At 51.1% G+C, this 13,347-nt stretch overlaps 1 protein-coding gene across 6 annotated transcripts in view; it reads right to left on the bottom strand.

Annotated features, from left to right (window-relative positions):
* The window catches only part of NRP2 (neuropilin 2), a 90,714-nt gene extending 89,695 nt beyond the window's left edge, over positions 1-1,019 (bottom strand). For all 6 annotated transcript variants that reach the window (XM_037397718.1, XM_037397720.1, XM_037397719.1 and 3 more), the window contains exon 1: positions 670-1,019. In XM_037397718.1, coding sequence (XP_037253615.1) covers positions 670-742 — 73 coding nt within the window. In that variant the 5' untranslated portion in view covers positions 743-1,019. The remainder of the gene's footprint in view (positions 1-669) is intronic.
* Between the last annotated feature and the right edge of the window lie 12,328 nt (positions 1,020-13,347).

Raw genomic sequence — 13,347 nt, 5'->3', positions numbered from 1 at the left:
ACCAGAAAAACACACTCGCGCCCCAAAACGTGCCACGAACCCGGCAGGTCCCGGGACACCTCGGCGTTTGCGAAGTGAGCGGGGTCCCGCACGCCCGGCGGGCGGCCTTTCCCGGGGGGCTGCCCGGAGGTGCCTCCAGCGGGCGGGTGCCGCCACCTCCGGGCAGCCTCGCCTGCTCCCAGCGCCGCCCGGCGCGGCTGCCGGCTCCCTGCCAGGCGATTTTAAATTTCTCGCCTAAAGTTTCCCGAGGTTGCAACCGGGCATACGGGGCCGCGGGCATCCGGATGCGGGTGTCCGAGATGCGGCTAGTCCCTAGCGCTTCCCCTCCCTTCCCCGCGCCCCCACCACAAACACCCAGCACGCAACTTTCCAGCGCGGCTCCGTGCCCTCGCCCCTCCGTGCCGGGCGACGGGAGCTGCGCGGTTTCACCGGCTGCGCGCCTTGCCGGGGGGCTGCGCTATCCCCGCCCCGCCACACCCAGGAACCCCCCCAGCCCCGTGCTGCCAAGGCTGCGCGGCGCCGCCGATCCCTCATTTATTTCCTACGAGATGCCCGAGGCCAGGCAAAGCCCCTGTGCGTCCGTCCGGGCGCCCGAAAGTTGGCCGGGCCGGGCGGGCACCCTCGCCCGGGCGCGGCTGGGGGCATCCCCCGCCCCGGGGGGCGCCTTACCTGTCTCCGCCGTGCCTCCGGAACCGGGCAAGCACAGCCCTAGAAATCCCCACGCGAGGAGAAACGTATCCATCCTTCGGAAGAAATTAAAAAAAAACAAACCCAAAAACCAACGCCCGAGGCTGCGGGGCCGGGCGCGCCGCGCCCGCGTGGGCGCCCCACTCGCGAGCGGCTCCGGCGGGGCTCAGCGGGGGCCGGCGGCAGCGGCCTCCCCCGGGCCGGGGCTGCGGGGCGGGCGGTGCCGGCCGAACACCTCTCCCCTAGGGCGACCCGCGGGGCCGGCGCCTCGGCATCCCCCGGGGCGCGGCGGCGGTGCGGGCTGGGGCGCCGTCTGCGCCTCCTCTCCCTCCCCGCCGGCGCCTCGCAGCCTTTTCAGGCAGGGCGGCATGTGGCTGTCAGCGCCGCGCGGCGGCCCCGCCCCCCGCGCCCCCGCCCGCCCTCGCCCCGCCCCCTCGCCCCGCCCCGCCCGCGGCCGCGGGGAAGCGCGGAGGCTCGCGTGGCGCGGAGCGGTCCCGCCGCGCCGGGCGCGCCCCGGTTCGTGGGTACCGGCCGGCCCGTCCCCCGGGCGGCCGCGGCCCCGCGGCGAGGGCAGGCGGGCGGGCTCCGGCAGCGCCCGGCTGAGAGAGCTGCGGGAGAGCCGGGCCGCGCGAAGGGAGACACCCAGACATTGTCGGATGGGGGAGCATCAGGACAAGGATTGTCCCTGCTCCTGGGCTGCCGCCGCCGCCGCCGGCCGAGGCCCAGAAGCGCCGTGCCTCGGCCGCCGTGCCGCAGCGGGAGCGGGAGCGGGAGCGGGGCGCGCACGCTGCCTGGCGCTGACGCACCCGTGTTGCGGCGCGCAGGCTGGTGCGGGGGCAAACGCCAGAGCTGACCGGGAGGAGCGGCCACCGAGAAGCCCCCGCAGCGGCTCCCCCGCTCCCAGCCGCTCTCCGCACGGCGCTCCGCAAAACGCCAGCCGAGCGCGCTCGGAAAGTTTCCTCGCCGTGCCCCTGGGCAGGCCAGGGGTCCCTGCCTGGGCCGCAGCCGCCGGCACCCCGCCTTCACTTGCAGCTTACCCAGACGGACCCCAGCGGGCTCAGAGGCCAGTGCCTGGCAAAGTGGGGGTAACTCACACCTTCCTGTTTGGGAGGGGACATTTCAAAGCACACAAGTGACATGAGCCCTAAAACGCCACACCAAAACAAATCTTTTATGCTGTTGATCAGTCCCTAGATTATAGACTCCAGCTTCCAAACACACATAGACAAAGGGATTAAAACTGCGTTACCTCCGTTCCGTTTTTTTCAGTTGGTAATTAGTAAAGAGATACTGACATGTGGCAGAAGTGAGATACATCATTGTGTGGGTGAGAGGGAAAGTACAAACGTTTCACTGGTATTCGTTTAGGGTGATGAGACTAATTATTTTGTACTCTGCTGTCTATCAGTTAGGGGTAGCATCACCAGCTCGCGTCAATGAAATGCCAATGCCAACCTGCTTGAGCACATGCACACAATATGAACGCACTGAGTTCCTCCTAGGCCAGTGGAAGTTCATTGTCAGCAACCGATCTGGCCTGACAGATGGATCGGGTATTTCAGCCGTTACCCCGAGGGCTCTAGCATCCCTCTTCCCTCTCTGTGTTTTGATACCTGATTTTGCATCTTCCCTGGCTCAAATGTACTCCGACACCTGTTGAAGTCAATACAAAGCCAGTGGCAACCGAGTCTACTACCTTATTTACTGTATTTTGATGTGGAATTATGCAACTATTATTTACTACTTGCTTATAGTTAGACTACTATCAAGCTAGCAAAGTGTGATTTTTTCTGTGTATAAATAGCCCTCGCATATCATAACACAGATATCAGAGCATAATATAAAGGCACAGCATGAATCGTTCCTCTCTTGAGATGTACGTGGAGAAGGAAGAGGTTACCAAGCCCTAACCAGCGATGGCCCCATCATGCACACCATACACTGCAGGGGCAATTCTCCACCCATTACACTCAGATTTTCCCCTGGTTAAGGCCAACAGAAGACTGCAGACACAACCCTGAACTAATATCAGCTCTGATCTGCTACTCAGTGAAAGGAAGATAACCCTAGGAAAGAAAATGGTGATGGGAAATGAAGTTAACCTGCTGCTCCACAGAGGTTTCTCTCAGCTGCTTTTCAACCGCTCTCCACAAATCCAGCCCTGCGTTTAGTGTCAGATCTCAAGTCTCCTCTCCACAACATGCCGCTATCAGGAAGAGAAAAGCACAACTGAAATACCAGGCAGTGCTACTGCCATTCCTACCACTTCAGGTATTCAGAACAGGATGATGACCAAACTGATGACACCTGCTAGTCCAGCTCAGGTACAAGAGTGACGAAAGTACTTCTTTGGGGAGCATTTAAGACTCAGAACCTTTCCCAGGTTTGAAGGAACTGAGCACAAAGTAATGCTGTGCACCTTGAACTTACTTCTGCCTGTTCCCAGGGGCAGCTGCTGCTGCTGTGGGCATTGCTCTGTACCCCAAGCAAGGCTGGACCTCATCAGCTCTCCGTGCCGGAGAAGTCCTGCTTCTGCCAAAGGGCTCAGGGCTCTGGTCTCTGTTCAGTCCTCCTGCGGATATTTAAAACCCACGAGTAAGCACTTGCCAAACCCATTGGGAACTGCAGCATTTTTCCATATCTGTATGTCAGAAACATCCAGAAAACCTCACTGAAAATGAGACAATATGTAATGTAATGGTACTGTAACATTTAATGTACCATCTGCATTAAATTTGGTTGAAGAAATTTTGCAGCCCAAGCGTTAGTCAGAGCTGTGATGCAGTGAAATTTCCCCATCTCTCTTCTCCCCTCCAGCAGAAAGCATTCCCCTCCTCAAGCGGTTGCTTAGTTCCCTGCTGCTGACCCAAGGGCCCGCATACCTAGGGCTTTCCCTGGCACTCTTCAGCTCTGCTCTTCTCTTCCCTCTAATTGCAGCTCCTTTTCAACATTGATCATACAGCCTCATTTATTTTCAATCACAGCTTCCTCTTTCTAAATGAGTCCTCCTCACCCCATGAACTGACCATCAGGAGGTGTCTGTAAAGCAGGAAAACCCCCAGCTTTTGCTTAGAGCCTTTCTCAATCCTGATTTAAAAGAAAATAAAAGCCAGGCATCATGTATTCCTGTAACCTTCTCTGGGCTCCAGAGTAGCTGGACAAACAGGGTCTCACCTCTAGTTTTATGTCAAAACACACTGTTTCCAACGCAGAACTTGACAGCCTTCCAGAGAAAACAACACGGCGGGACTGAAACAGGGTTAGGAATGAGAGTGGGGAAAAATGATACCCGGCCTAGATAAAACCGTAAGTATTGTCAGTCAGCAGGAGAGCAGGGACTCAGATGTTTTTGGCAGGAGAGCCGAGGAATGGGAGCACAGGCCATGGGGGCTGACGGCGTCGGTTGTCTCCGCAGCTCCTTGCAGGAGCAGAGACTTCTTGCTGCAGTTTTCCTCCTCCAGACAGTGCTTTGAGATCCTCAGCTAAAAAGCTCTAAGTGCATCATATAAAGTGTTTTTATTAGTCTATCAGGTGCATGATTATGAGATTTCATTTTATAGCCACAAATAGCCAATAATTACCTTAGCATCCCATTAGCCCTAGTCTTCAGCCAGACTATTTGCTCGGGAATTTGTCCATGTTTAAAAAGCAGGCCAATACCCCAACTTGGAGAAAGACGTTTGGCACGTTGCATTCAAGCTCATAAACTTCCACTGTAGAAGTGGCTTAATTAGCAAGCTGCCCAGTTAATTTTTCATGGGCAGTAGCACCACGGCTGCTAATCTGCAGCTGAAAGCAGCGGCTGCAGGGAGAGCTCAGGGGCTGCCCCTTTGGCTCTGCAGATGCTGTAGCAGGTCAGCACTTGCCTACCCCACTCCTTGCCCACCGTTACCGCTCGCCTCCTCCTAACACGTCTCCCCCCTGGATTTTTCCAGCTGCCAGCCTGACTGCAGGGCAGCGGGGAGCTGCTTCCTCCCCCGCCTCTCCTGCTCAGATATTTCATACAAGAGCAGCGCTGCTGGCGCGCAGAGGCTACTCCAGCGTTCACGCTGCCCAGCTGCGGTACGGCCTGAAGCTCAGGCGGCCAACTGCGGACTCCTGGCCAGTACCGCCCTGGCCGCAGTGCCAGGAGCCGGTGGAGGGCTGCGGGGGCTGCCAGGGAGCAACACCTCTGCAGGGAAAACACGGGGATTGCTGAGGCAACCTGGAAAGGAGAAATGAAAAGAAGGGAGGAAAAAACAGAGGGAAAAAAGAAAAGTGCAGAGAAGGGAGGTGGCGAAAGAAACAAAGAGACGGAACAAGGGGATGGGGGAAAATTAATAAACAGCAAAAAACAGGGAAGAGAACAGAGGAAGCAAACTAATGGAGTTAAAATCCATCATCAGATTAGTGGAGAGAGGGAGAGCAGTTCCTCTCGGCTTGGGAGGTGCTCAGCTGCGGGAGGGGCGCAGGCGTGATGCCGGGAGCCTGTGCGCGGGGGTCGGCAGTGCCAGCTGGGGGGAGGAAAGCCCCTGCATCTTCAGAGTTAATAAAAAAATGCTTTCAGACTTCAGCAGGCTGACTAAATTAGGCTGAATATAAAGGTGCTGTATTATTTCTCAATACGGCAGCAGTATGAAAGGAGGCAACGGGTTTCTTTTGAAGCAGCTGCTGTGTAATCCAGGGCTTTCAGGTGTACTTCAACCAAACGCTCTCCTGGTTTCAGCAGGTTAACTTCATTAAAGGCTCCATCTACTGCTTTAATGTTCACTGAAATCCTGCTGGGTGGGTACATTAGGCAGAAATAACCCCCACAAGATGATTGCATGCTGTTGTTTGGCACAGTGAATGGACCTGGAAGGGGAAATGGAGTAGTGGAAGGGGTCACACAGTGACCCAGGCTGGAGAGGACAGATCTTGAACTACTGTAGCATGCCAGCAGGCCTGGCCCTTTGCTAACGGCAGCAGAGCCACCGCAGCAAAACCCCAAGCCTTCAGGGAGCCATCCCTCCTGACCCCATCTCCACGAATAACCTGCTCGGTTCCCACTTCACTTTGGTACCTTTCTCCACACAGCCACAGGTGCTGGTCCCCAGCTTGCAAGGAGGGTGCCAATCCCCTCCTCAGCTTCTCATCACCCGCAAAGAGGAGACCATGGAGCTGTAAAGGCTGTCTGTCCCTCCAACAGACCCTGGCAATTCTGTTGCCTTCGCTACTGAGGGCTTTGAATGGGCTTGAGTTTCTTACCCCACTGTAACAGTGGGGTGCAAGTTAAGCCTCTTGAAAAATCAAGTAACTTCTTGCTAGTGTGAGGTTACCCAAGCTCTGCATGTTCTTCTGCTAAAAGCACCCAAAATGGCCCACCGACCGTGGTCTCTGCAGGTCCCTACCCCCAGAGCAGCATCTGGTCAGCTTCACGCTGGAGAAACGCCAGTTGGACCATACTCTACGTGGGGTCAGCAGCACATTTTCCACAAACTGAATTAGAGGGGAACATTTGTGGACCCCTACCTAGTTACAGTCACAAACCAAGGGCATCATTTAAAGTCTGCTGAAGCTGGTGAGAGCTCATCCATCAACTTCACTGACGTCTGGATGTGACCCAAGTGGCTGAGCCCTGCAAAGCCAGCATGACGTCTTTAACTGCAAGTGCTGCCATTGACTTCCGCTGGGCTGGCTTCCACGGTGTAAGTGTCATGCTCTGTAGTAAGTACTTACAGGGCTGTGTGCTCGGTGTTATAAAGGGCCACGCCAGCAATCTTATTAAAACACCTCCTTAAAAATACACAAATTCCTAAACCAACAAGTCATTTAGGCACCCCCACCCCCCCTCGCTTGAAACTTGGCAAAAAAATTCTTAGGCCAGAAGCGATTTCTTTTTCCTTATAAACAAAACACCATTACCACGCTTTGGCTCTTGGCTTGATAGATCCTGGCAAGAAAATGTCTGTGTGTATTCTAAAAGGGCTTTCTCCTTTGCTTATCATGCTTTAGCTTTTGACCTCTCCCCTCTCCCCCAGTGCCCAGGCACATTCCGGCATTGGCTCCTGCGGTGGTACGTCGCACAGCCCTACCAGCAAATGGGGCTTAGACACTCCCTCCAGCAGATAGCACATTCTTCTGGAGCACTGTCATGGGGGAAAGCTTTGAGCTATGAAAGGTTTTCTTTCCCTTTTAATCTTTTATTTTCTTTGATGTTCATTTTAAAATAAATTATTGTGCCTTATTTGTATTACGGTACCTGGCTCTGCAAGGACTGGGACCCCTCTGCTGTCCAAACACAGAGTCAAAGACAGTTCTTGCCTCAAACAGTTTACAATCTCAAGAGACAAAGCAGACAAAAACCAAGAGCCAGATACAACATGGATGACAAGCCCGTGGATTACTTTTGCGTTTAGTTAAGTTGTAAACTGTTGAGGGAGAGATTGCCATTTGACTACGCCTGTGCAATATCAGAGGTAGGAACTTTCTTCTGCTGCTGCTGGATACCCAGTTGTTTGGGGATGGGTTTTCAACACAGAGCTCTTAGGTGAGGATGTCCCAGAAAGTCAGTGATTCCTAAGGGAGCTACTGTTTTTCACCTGACATCACCAAGCATGTGTCGGCGATCCCCAAAAACCAATCTCAGAACTGAAAAAGCCATGTATATTCTGCTAATAAAAGACAGATGAGGACAGGAAAGGGAACAGACCTAGAGGATCCCAGCTGATAGCTGGAAGCAAGGCTGAGCTGTGTTTTCATCACAGCCAAACACCCCTGTGTTCAGAGAACATTTCAAAGCATGCTTGGCACAGAACTTATGTACATGCTTACCTTCCTAAAAATTTCATAATGGTGCTGTGATCTTACTGGAGACAGCTCTGCTGGATGTATCAGGCTGAAGGTTGTCTTCATAATCCTCCCTTTGACATACGTGCACATCTCAAGTCAGACCTTGCATTTACGCTGCTTCCTAGACAAGAAATCCATAGTCTCAAAGGAGTTCTACCCTGCTTCCTTTCCCTTTCTGTGAACGTTTTGAGGCACAGTCTTCATCCCAGAGGGAAACTCTGGGGACAGAGCGGCTTCCTTATTATTGCAGAGTAGCTCTTTTTCCCAAGAGGTGTCTTCCCTCTCTCCCCAGCATCCTACACGCAGACCCCATTGATTTTTCAGTGTAACTTCTCATGCAAGTCAGTGGTGCTGAGGCTGCTTCACAGTCAACAGAACGGCACTGAGGCCCATGCCTCAAATAACTACACTGGATGGTCCTGCAGGGACCTGGGACCTGCGGAACAATAGTCAGGAAGCTGCCCATTTTCTGGGCAGCTGGTACAGCAGGGCTGTGTTTTCTTCTGCTCAGCTGCCTCCACAGGACATTGGAGCATGTGGCCCTCTGCAAATTTAACTTGTGCTTCTCAGAAGTTCAGACTTAGGGCTTAGCGCCAAGAATTTGCTGAAGTAAAGAGGTACACTAGAATAACAACTATCAGGGACTCTGAAATGAGAGGCAGTTTTGGGGCCATGCAAGCCATAGATGAGGACAATCAGTAGGGTCTTTTGGTCTTCCTGAGCCAGACAAGTGGTCCAGAACCCAACCCAGTGTAGGCCTGTGGGCAGTATTGGACCTTTACCATTCTTTGTCTTGTTTCCATGTTAGCAAAGTGGAACGCTAATGCCTTTTCTCTCCCATCCCTTGCCTGACTTCTCTGCTTGATTTTGAACTCCTGAATAGTCTCTCCCCATGAGCAGCCGAGTGGATCCAGTGGCTACTGTAATACAAACAACGCTCAGTTGCAGGTTTTTCTTTTTCCTCTTCAGTGTGCTACATTTATCAGCATCAACCACGAGCTCAGCACAGTCAGCCTTTCCCTTGCTCTCAGCACCTCAGAGCAGTTGGAGTCGTGAATCTTGCTATTAATAATACATTGTACAAACTTGGTAGAGAGCTCAAAGTTTTCCATGTGTGTGCTGGAGTTTGATTGTAACTGTGGGTATCATTATCATCAAAGAGACTGAGGAATGGCAGCTTTTAGTTAAACAAATGGAAAGCTGTATTTAGTCTCTTTTGCCACATTGTGATAGGAAAGAATAAAGGCTTTTAAATATGTTTTACAGCTGCTGTTTCTTAGGTTTTTCTGCCTTACAATAGTCTCCGTGGTTCTGATTGGGAAGTTGTTGCAAAAGCTTTTTGTTTTTAAGCCTCCTATTGAAATAATACATATTAATTGTCTCATTCCTGAGTTTTTTGTTGTGGCGGAAATTTTAGATGGGGGGGTGGAGGGACGAGCTGTAAAGCATCAACAGCTGAGAGGGGGCGCCCTGGGTGAGTAATGAGAGAGGGGGCTTAGGGGACACACTGCTAGCAGAGTGTGAAGGAGAAGATATGTCTCCCTGGAAAGTGAGAAGACAATTGGCAGAGGAACCCAGCGCTCTTTGGGGGAGAGCTGGGAAGGGGGAGCTGGAAATGCTCTGCAAGGAAGCTGGGTGGGAGCAGGGGCAATGCTAGAAAGGAGCAGCATGAGAGCGTACTCTTCTAAGAGAAGAAAAGAGCTGGATTCATCATACTGTGGCCACCAAAAATGAATACCAATGAAGCAATTAGCTCTGTAAGCAATGGGACAAATGAACACTGCTTTCCTAGAGGTGCTTAGCATGTGGCTGGACCCACAGGTATATAATAAAGGTGGAGCTCAGTTTTTTCCTGTTATGATGGTACTAACATGGTCTCTCTGTCCTGTCTCCCCAGATGTTTTTACAAACCTTGCAGAAGATTTGTATTTCTGATGAAATCATCCAATGGTTCAAAAGTTACTGTAGCAGCAGCAGCAGGGAATCACATACTCATATAGCATGTGTAAGTCTCTTCCTTTCCTTACAAACTTAAACTAAAAGTATATATGTATATCCTAATACTTGCAACACAGTGTTATCCCAAAGGGCTACGGGTAGTTTAGGAAAGCCATAGTGATTGCAACTACCTCCATTTTACATGACACAACACCGCGTTACTAGACCCATCCCAGGCAGAGCAGAGGCCCCCGTGCTCCTACCACCACTCACCACTCTCCTCTGTGCTCTAAGAAACATTTTGGCCTTTTACCTGCTGAAAAATATGGAGGCAGTGGCTTTCTCTTCTAAGATGTTCAGAATGGGGGTGCCGAGGAAAGGCAGTGTGAGCTCCCTTCTCTCTGCTCAGTCCCACAGCACTGCGCGCCAGGCCCGAGGTGGCTTGACTGGTTACGGTGCTGATGCCAAACAGAAGGTAAGCACCAAAGAAGCCTCATCTGTTAAACACGTGAAAGGTGAATTGACAGGAGTTCAAGCCAAGTACTGAAATGTAGCTGTGAATCTGAAAGCTTTGTTCCAAAGAATCAAAGTCCCACTTTAAAATAAGTCCAAAAAATCTCATCCTGCTTCCATTGAAGTCAATGGCAAAATTCCCACTGGTTTAACCAGGAACAGGATCAGGACACTTCCAGACAGATTTACAGCTAACACATGCTGTAATGCTCACATACTGCATGCGCTTACTTCTATTTCCAGCCATGTTAAAAAATTATAGCAAATGCCTATGGATTTGTGCGTATGAGTTATTGTGCTGCTAATGAGAGGAAGAATTACCCGAACATGGTTTAGATGGTCATCCGTTGCCAGCACAGATGAAATTGCTGGGTCATTCACTGGCTTCGTATTGCTTCATCCCATTAGCATTTCCATTAGAATTATTGCAAAATGTAACTCAATTTCTCTTTTTTTTTTTTTTTTTCTTTTGGCGGATGTGGGGAGGGATACAGGCTATGTTTGCAACTAGAGCTGCTAAGGAATTGGAACTGAAGCTGTAGGCACACTCTTGTGCCACGCTGCAGCCACTACCAGGACGCTCCTCTGACAGGACCACTTCTGCTTAACTGGGGGAATAGGAGAGGTTCTAGGTAATGAAACAAATGAAAACAACTTCTTACAGCTGAAGGCCACTACACATAATGCATGCACACTCATGCACTAGAAAGCTTTGCCTAATTCATTCCCACATGCTCCTTGCTTTGGGCAGCTGAGTCCATCCCTCTCAAACATAAAGAAGTTTGCAGTTTAAATCCCCCACAAAGATCTTGTTTTTCAGAAGTGCTGCAGAGAGCCACCAACCACTGGGTTTCTCAGAAGCCACTGTTTGCCAGTTCCTTTGGAAACGAGGCCCCATGTTCTTTGCAGCTATCATTACCAAAAAAAAAAAAAAAAAGAAGAAAATCATCTCATGGCTGAAGCCTCCCTCCCCTCTCACTCCTGCCATTTGGGGAAAAAAAAAAATCTATTGTCTTCCTGTAATTGATCAAGCATAAACATTCAGCTCTACAGTTTTACAACTAATCACTCTACTTCTAAGACACGTGTTTGCAGCTATGCAAGGCACCAGCTGCTGTCATTCCAATGGATATTAATTTATATTGTCTCCCACTCCCGTCCTCCCTGTGCCGATACACAAAGGGAGCGGGGTGGCGGCGGGAGCTTTAGATGAAGACATCTGCTTGAAAGGCAGACAGTAGCTGTGCTGCTGAGATTGCACCTGGACTTTCACTGGAAAACCAGACACACCAGTTGCTTCCTGGCACTTCAGGCTTCGGTACGCACACAGGGTTTTGACTACTATTATTTCCTTATTTACCTCAATCCAAGGGAAATGAAATGTCGGGACAGAGGGAGAGAGGGAGAATTCAGGAGCAAACCTGAGCTGACTGAAATAAAACGTGACAGATATGCCAGGGGGTGTGGTGGGGGGTGCGGAGGGGGAAGACGGAAGCTGGAGCCTCTGATTTTGCCCCCCAACAGAAGTTCTTTCATGCTGGTTGGCTCTGCCCGGCTCTGGAGAGGCTGGCAGCTGTCCGGGCTTGTGTGCAGCATGAACCCAGCCGCTTGCAGCCTTGGGAGGAGGAGGTGGAGGGGAAGAGGACTTGTTGGTTGCCCTTCTGTGAGGTCCCCCCCCCCCCCCCCCCCCGCCAGAGACAGGCAGAGCTTGACACCGGTGGCTCTAACCTGTGGCCCTGCTGCAAGCACACAAAGTTGGTCTCCCCCTTACCGCCCTGGCCAGCTCCCAATAACTGAACTTAAAAAGCACTGCACACAAATTCACAAGCTCTCCCTACCCGCAGCGTGATGGCTATAGCCCTGCACAGAATGGGCTCACGGAAGCTCACAAACCACCACAGAGTCTGCTACAGACCTCCTCTGGGACCACCACAAGCCACCTTCAGCCAGCACCCCTGGGGGAAAGTCCTGTGCACAGGGCCATACAGGGACTAACACGCTCTGATAGAACAGTCTGTTCTGCTAAAGCATTCAGATACAATCTCCCAGATAAAACAAAGCTGAAGGCTTGACCATAGGGGATATGAAAGATTTCTTTCTCCTAAGAGCAGGGCTGTTTCCCAATCCCTCCGCGTTCGCTAATCAAATACCAATGTGACTGGGGTCACATTACATTATGGCTGTCAGCTGTAAGCCCATACTGTATTTTTCATGTCCTGTCCTGGGCTGCTGTGTGGTGCTGCTGTCTCACCCCCAGAGGCAGCACTACAAGACTTTTCCTTTTACTAGCCTTGTGGTTCTGCTTGGAAGCCCTGATCCAGGCTTGGGCCCGGTGCTGCCACATCCCATACAAATGACTAGTGAAAAGTTCACCAAGCAAAGAAGTTGGTTAAGTAGTAGCTCTGTAGCATTTAATTACACCAGTAAGGAGCTGAGGGATGGTAATGTGCAGTTCAGATGTGAGGTGCTGTTTGCCCACATTTCCTGCAGCAATTTTTCAAAATAAAGAACTAGGCTCAAACTGGGGACATATTTCTCTTTTTTTAAAATGCAGATGGACAAGAAGGTTCGGGATTCTTTTTTATAATGTCTGAGCTAGCAGGGTTCCAGAGACAAATTTAAAAATCCTTTCTTGTTATTACATTACATGCCTGAATTCCCACTGCTGTATACCACATAAAGTCACTTACCCCCTGTGAGTGGGTATAAAATACTGCTTCTGGTGGAGAATTCATATCTAGGCATGTTTTATTTTGCTTTTTGCCCAAGGTAAATGAGAATATGAGTGAAGGGTGGTGAGGGTATCTTTCTTCCCTGTTTTTTTCATTAACTGAAGCTGAACCTATTGATTCTTTTGGTAATCGCCTCAGAGTCTGTAGTTATGGGAAGGTGACACAAACATCTCTTTTTGCTCTGCAAAACTTGCTCATGGTTTCACTCCTCTATTCTCCCCGCAGGTCTCCAGAGAGCTCTGCTTCCCCAGGGATGAGCAGGTTGCAGGGCACCAGCCATGTGAAATATTAGTGCTCCCTCTACACATACACCCTCGCATAAGTCAAGATATTTTGGGACAGAAATGTTATTTTTAGCATCCCTGTCCCTTTGCCGCAGCCACTGTGAGGAAGAAGCTAAGGAGCACTGACCATTGTGCCATTAGACAGTTCTGACTGACTAGTCCCACTGAAATATATGACTCCTCCATGATGCTGTTGGGAAGTAATACATTTTAACATACGCTCGCCACCCCCTTCTTTTCTATAAACAGATGACATCTCGAAGGGGCAGGCTGCAGATGGTATTGTTTGTCTCTTAGCGGCACGCATATCCCAGGTTGAAGTTTCATGGGGGATTGTATCCAGGCCACTGGCAAGTCAATATCTCTGAAGTAGTGTCCATTTA

This window comes from Falco rusticolus, chromosome 8 (assembly GCF_015220075.1).
Source record: "Falco rusticolus isolate bFalRus1 chromosome 8, bFalRus1.pri, whole genome shotgun sequence".
NCBI lineage: Eukaryota > Metazoa > Chordata > Aves > Falconiformes > Falconidae > Falco > Falco rusticolus.
The sequence above is the reverse complement of the archived record's forward strand: the minus strand, read 5'-3'. Positions and strand labels throughout refer to the sequence as shown.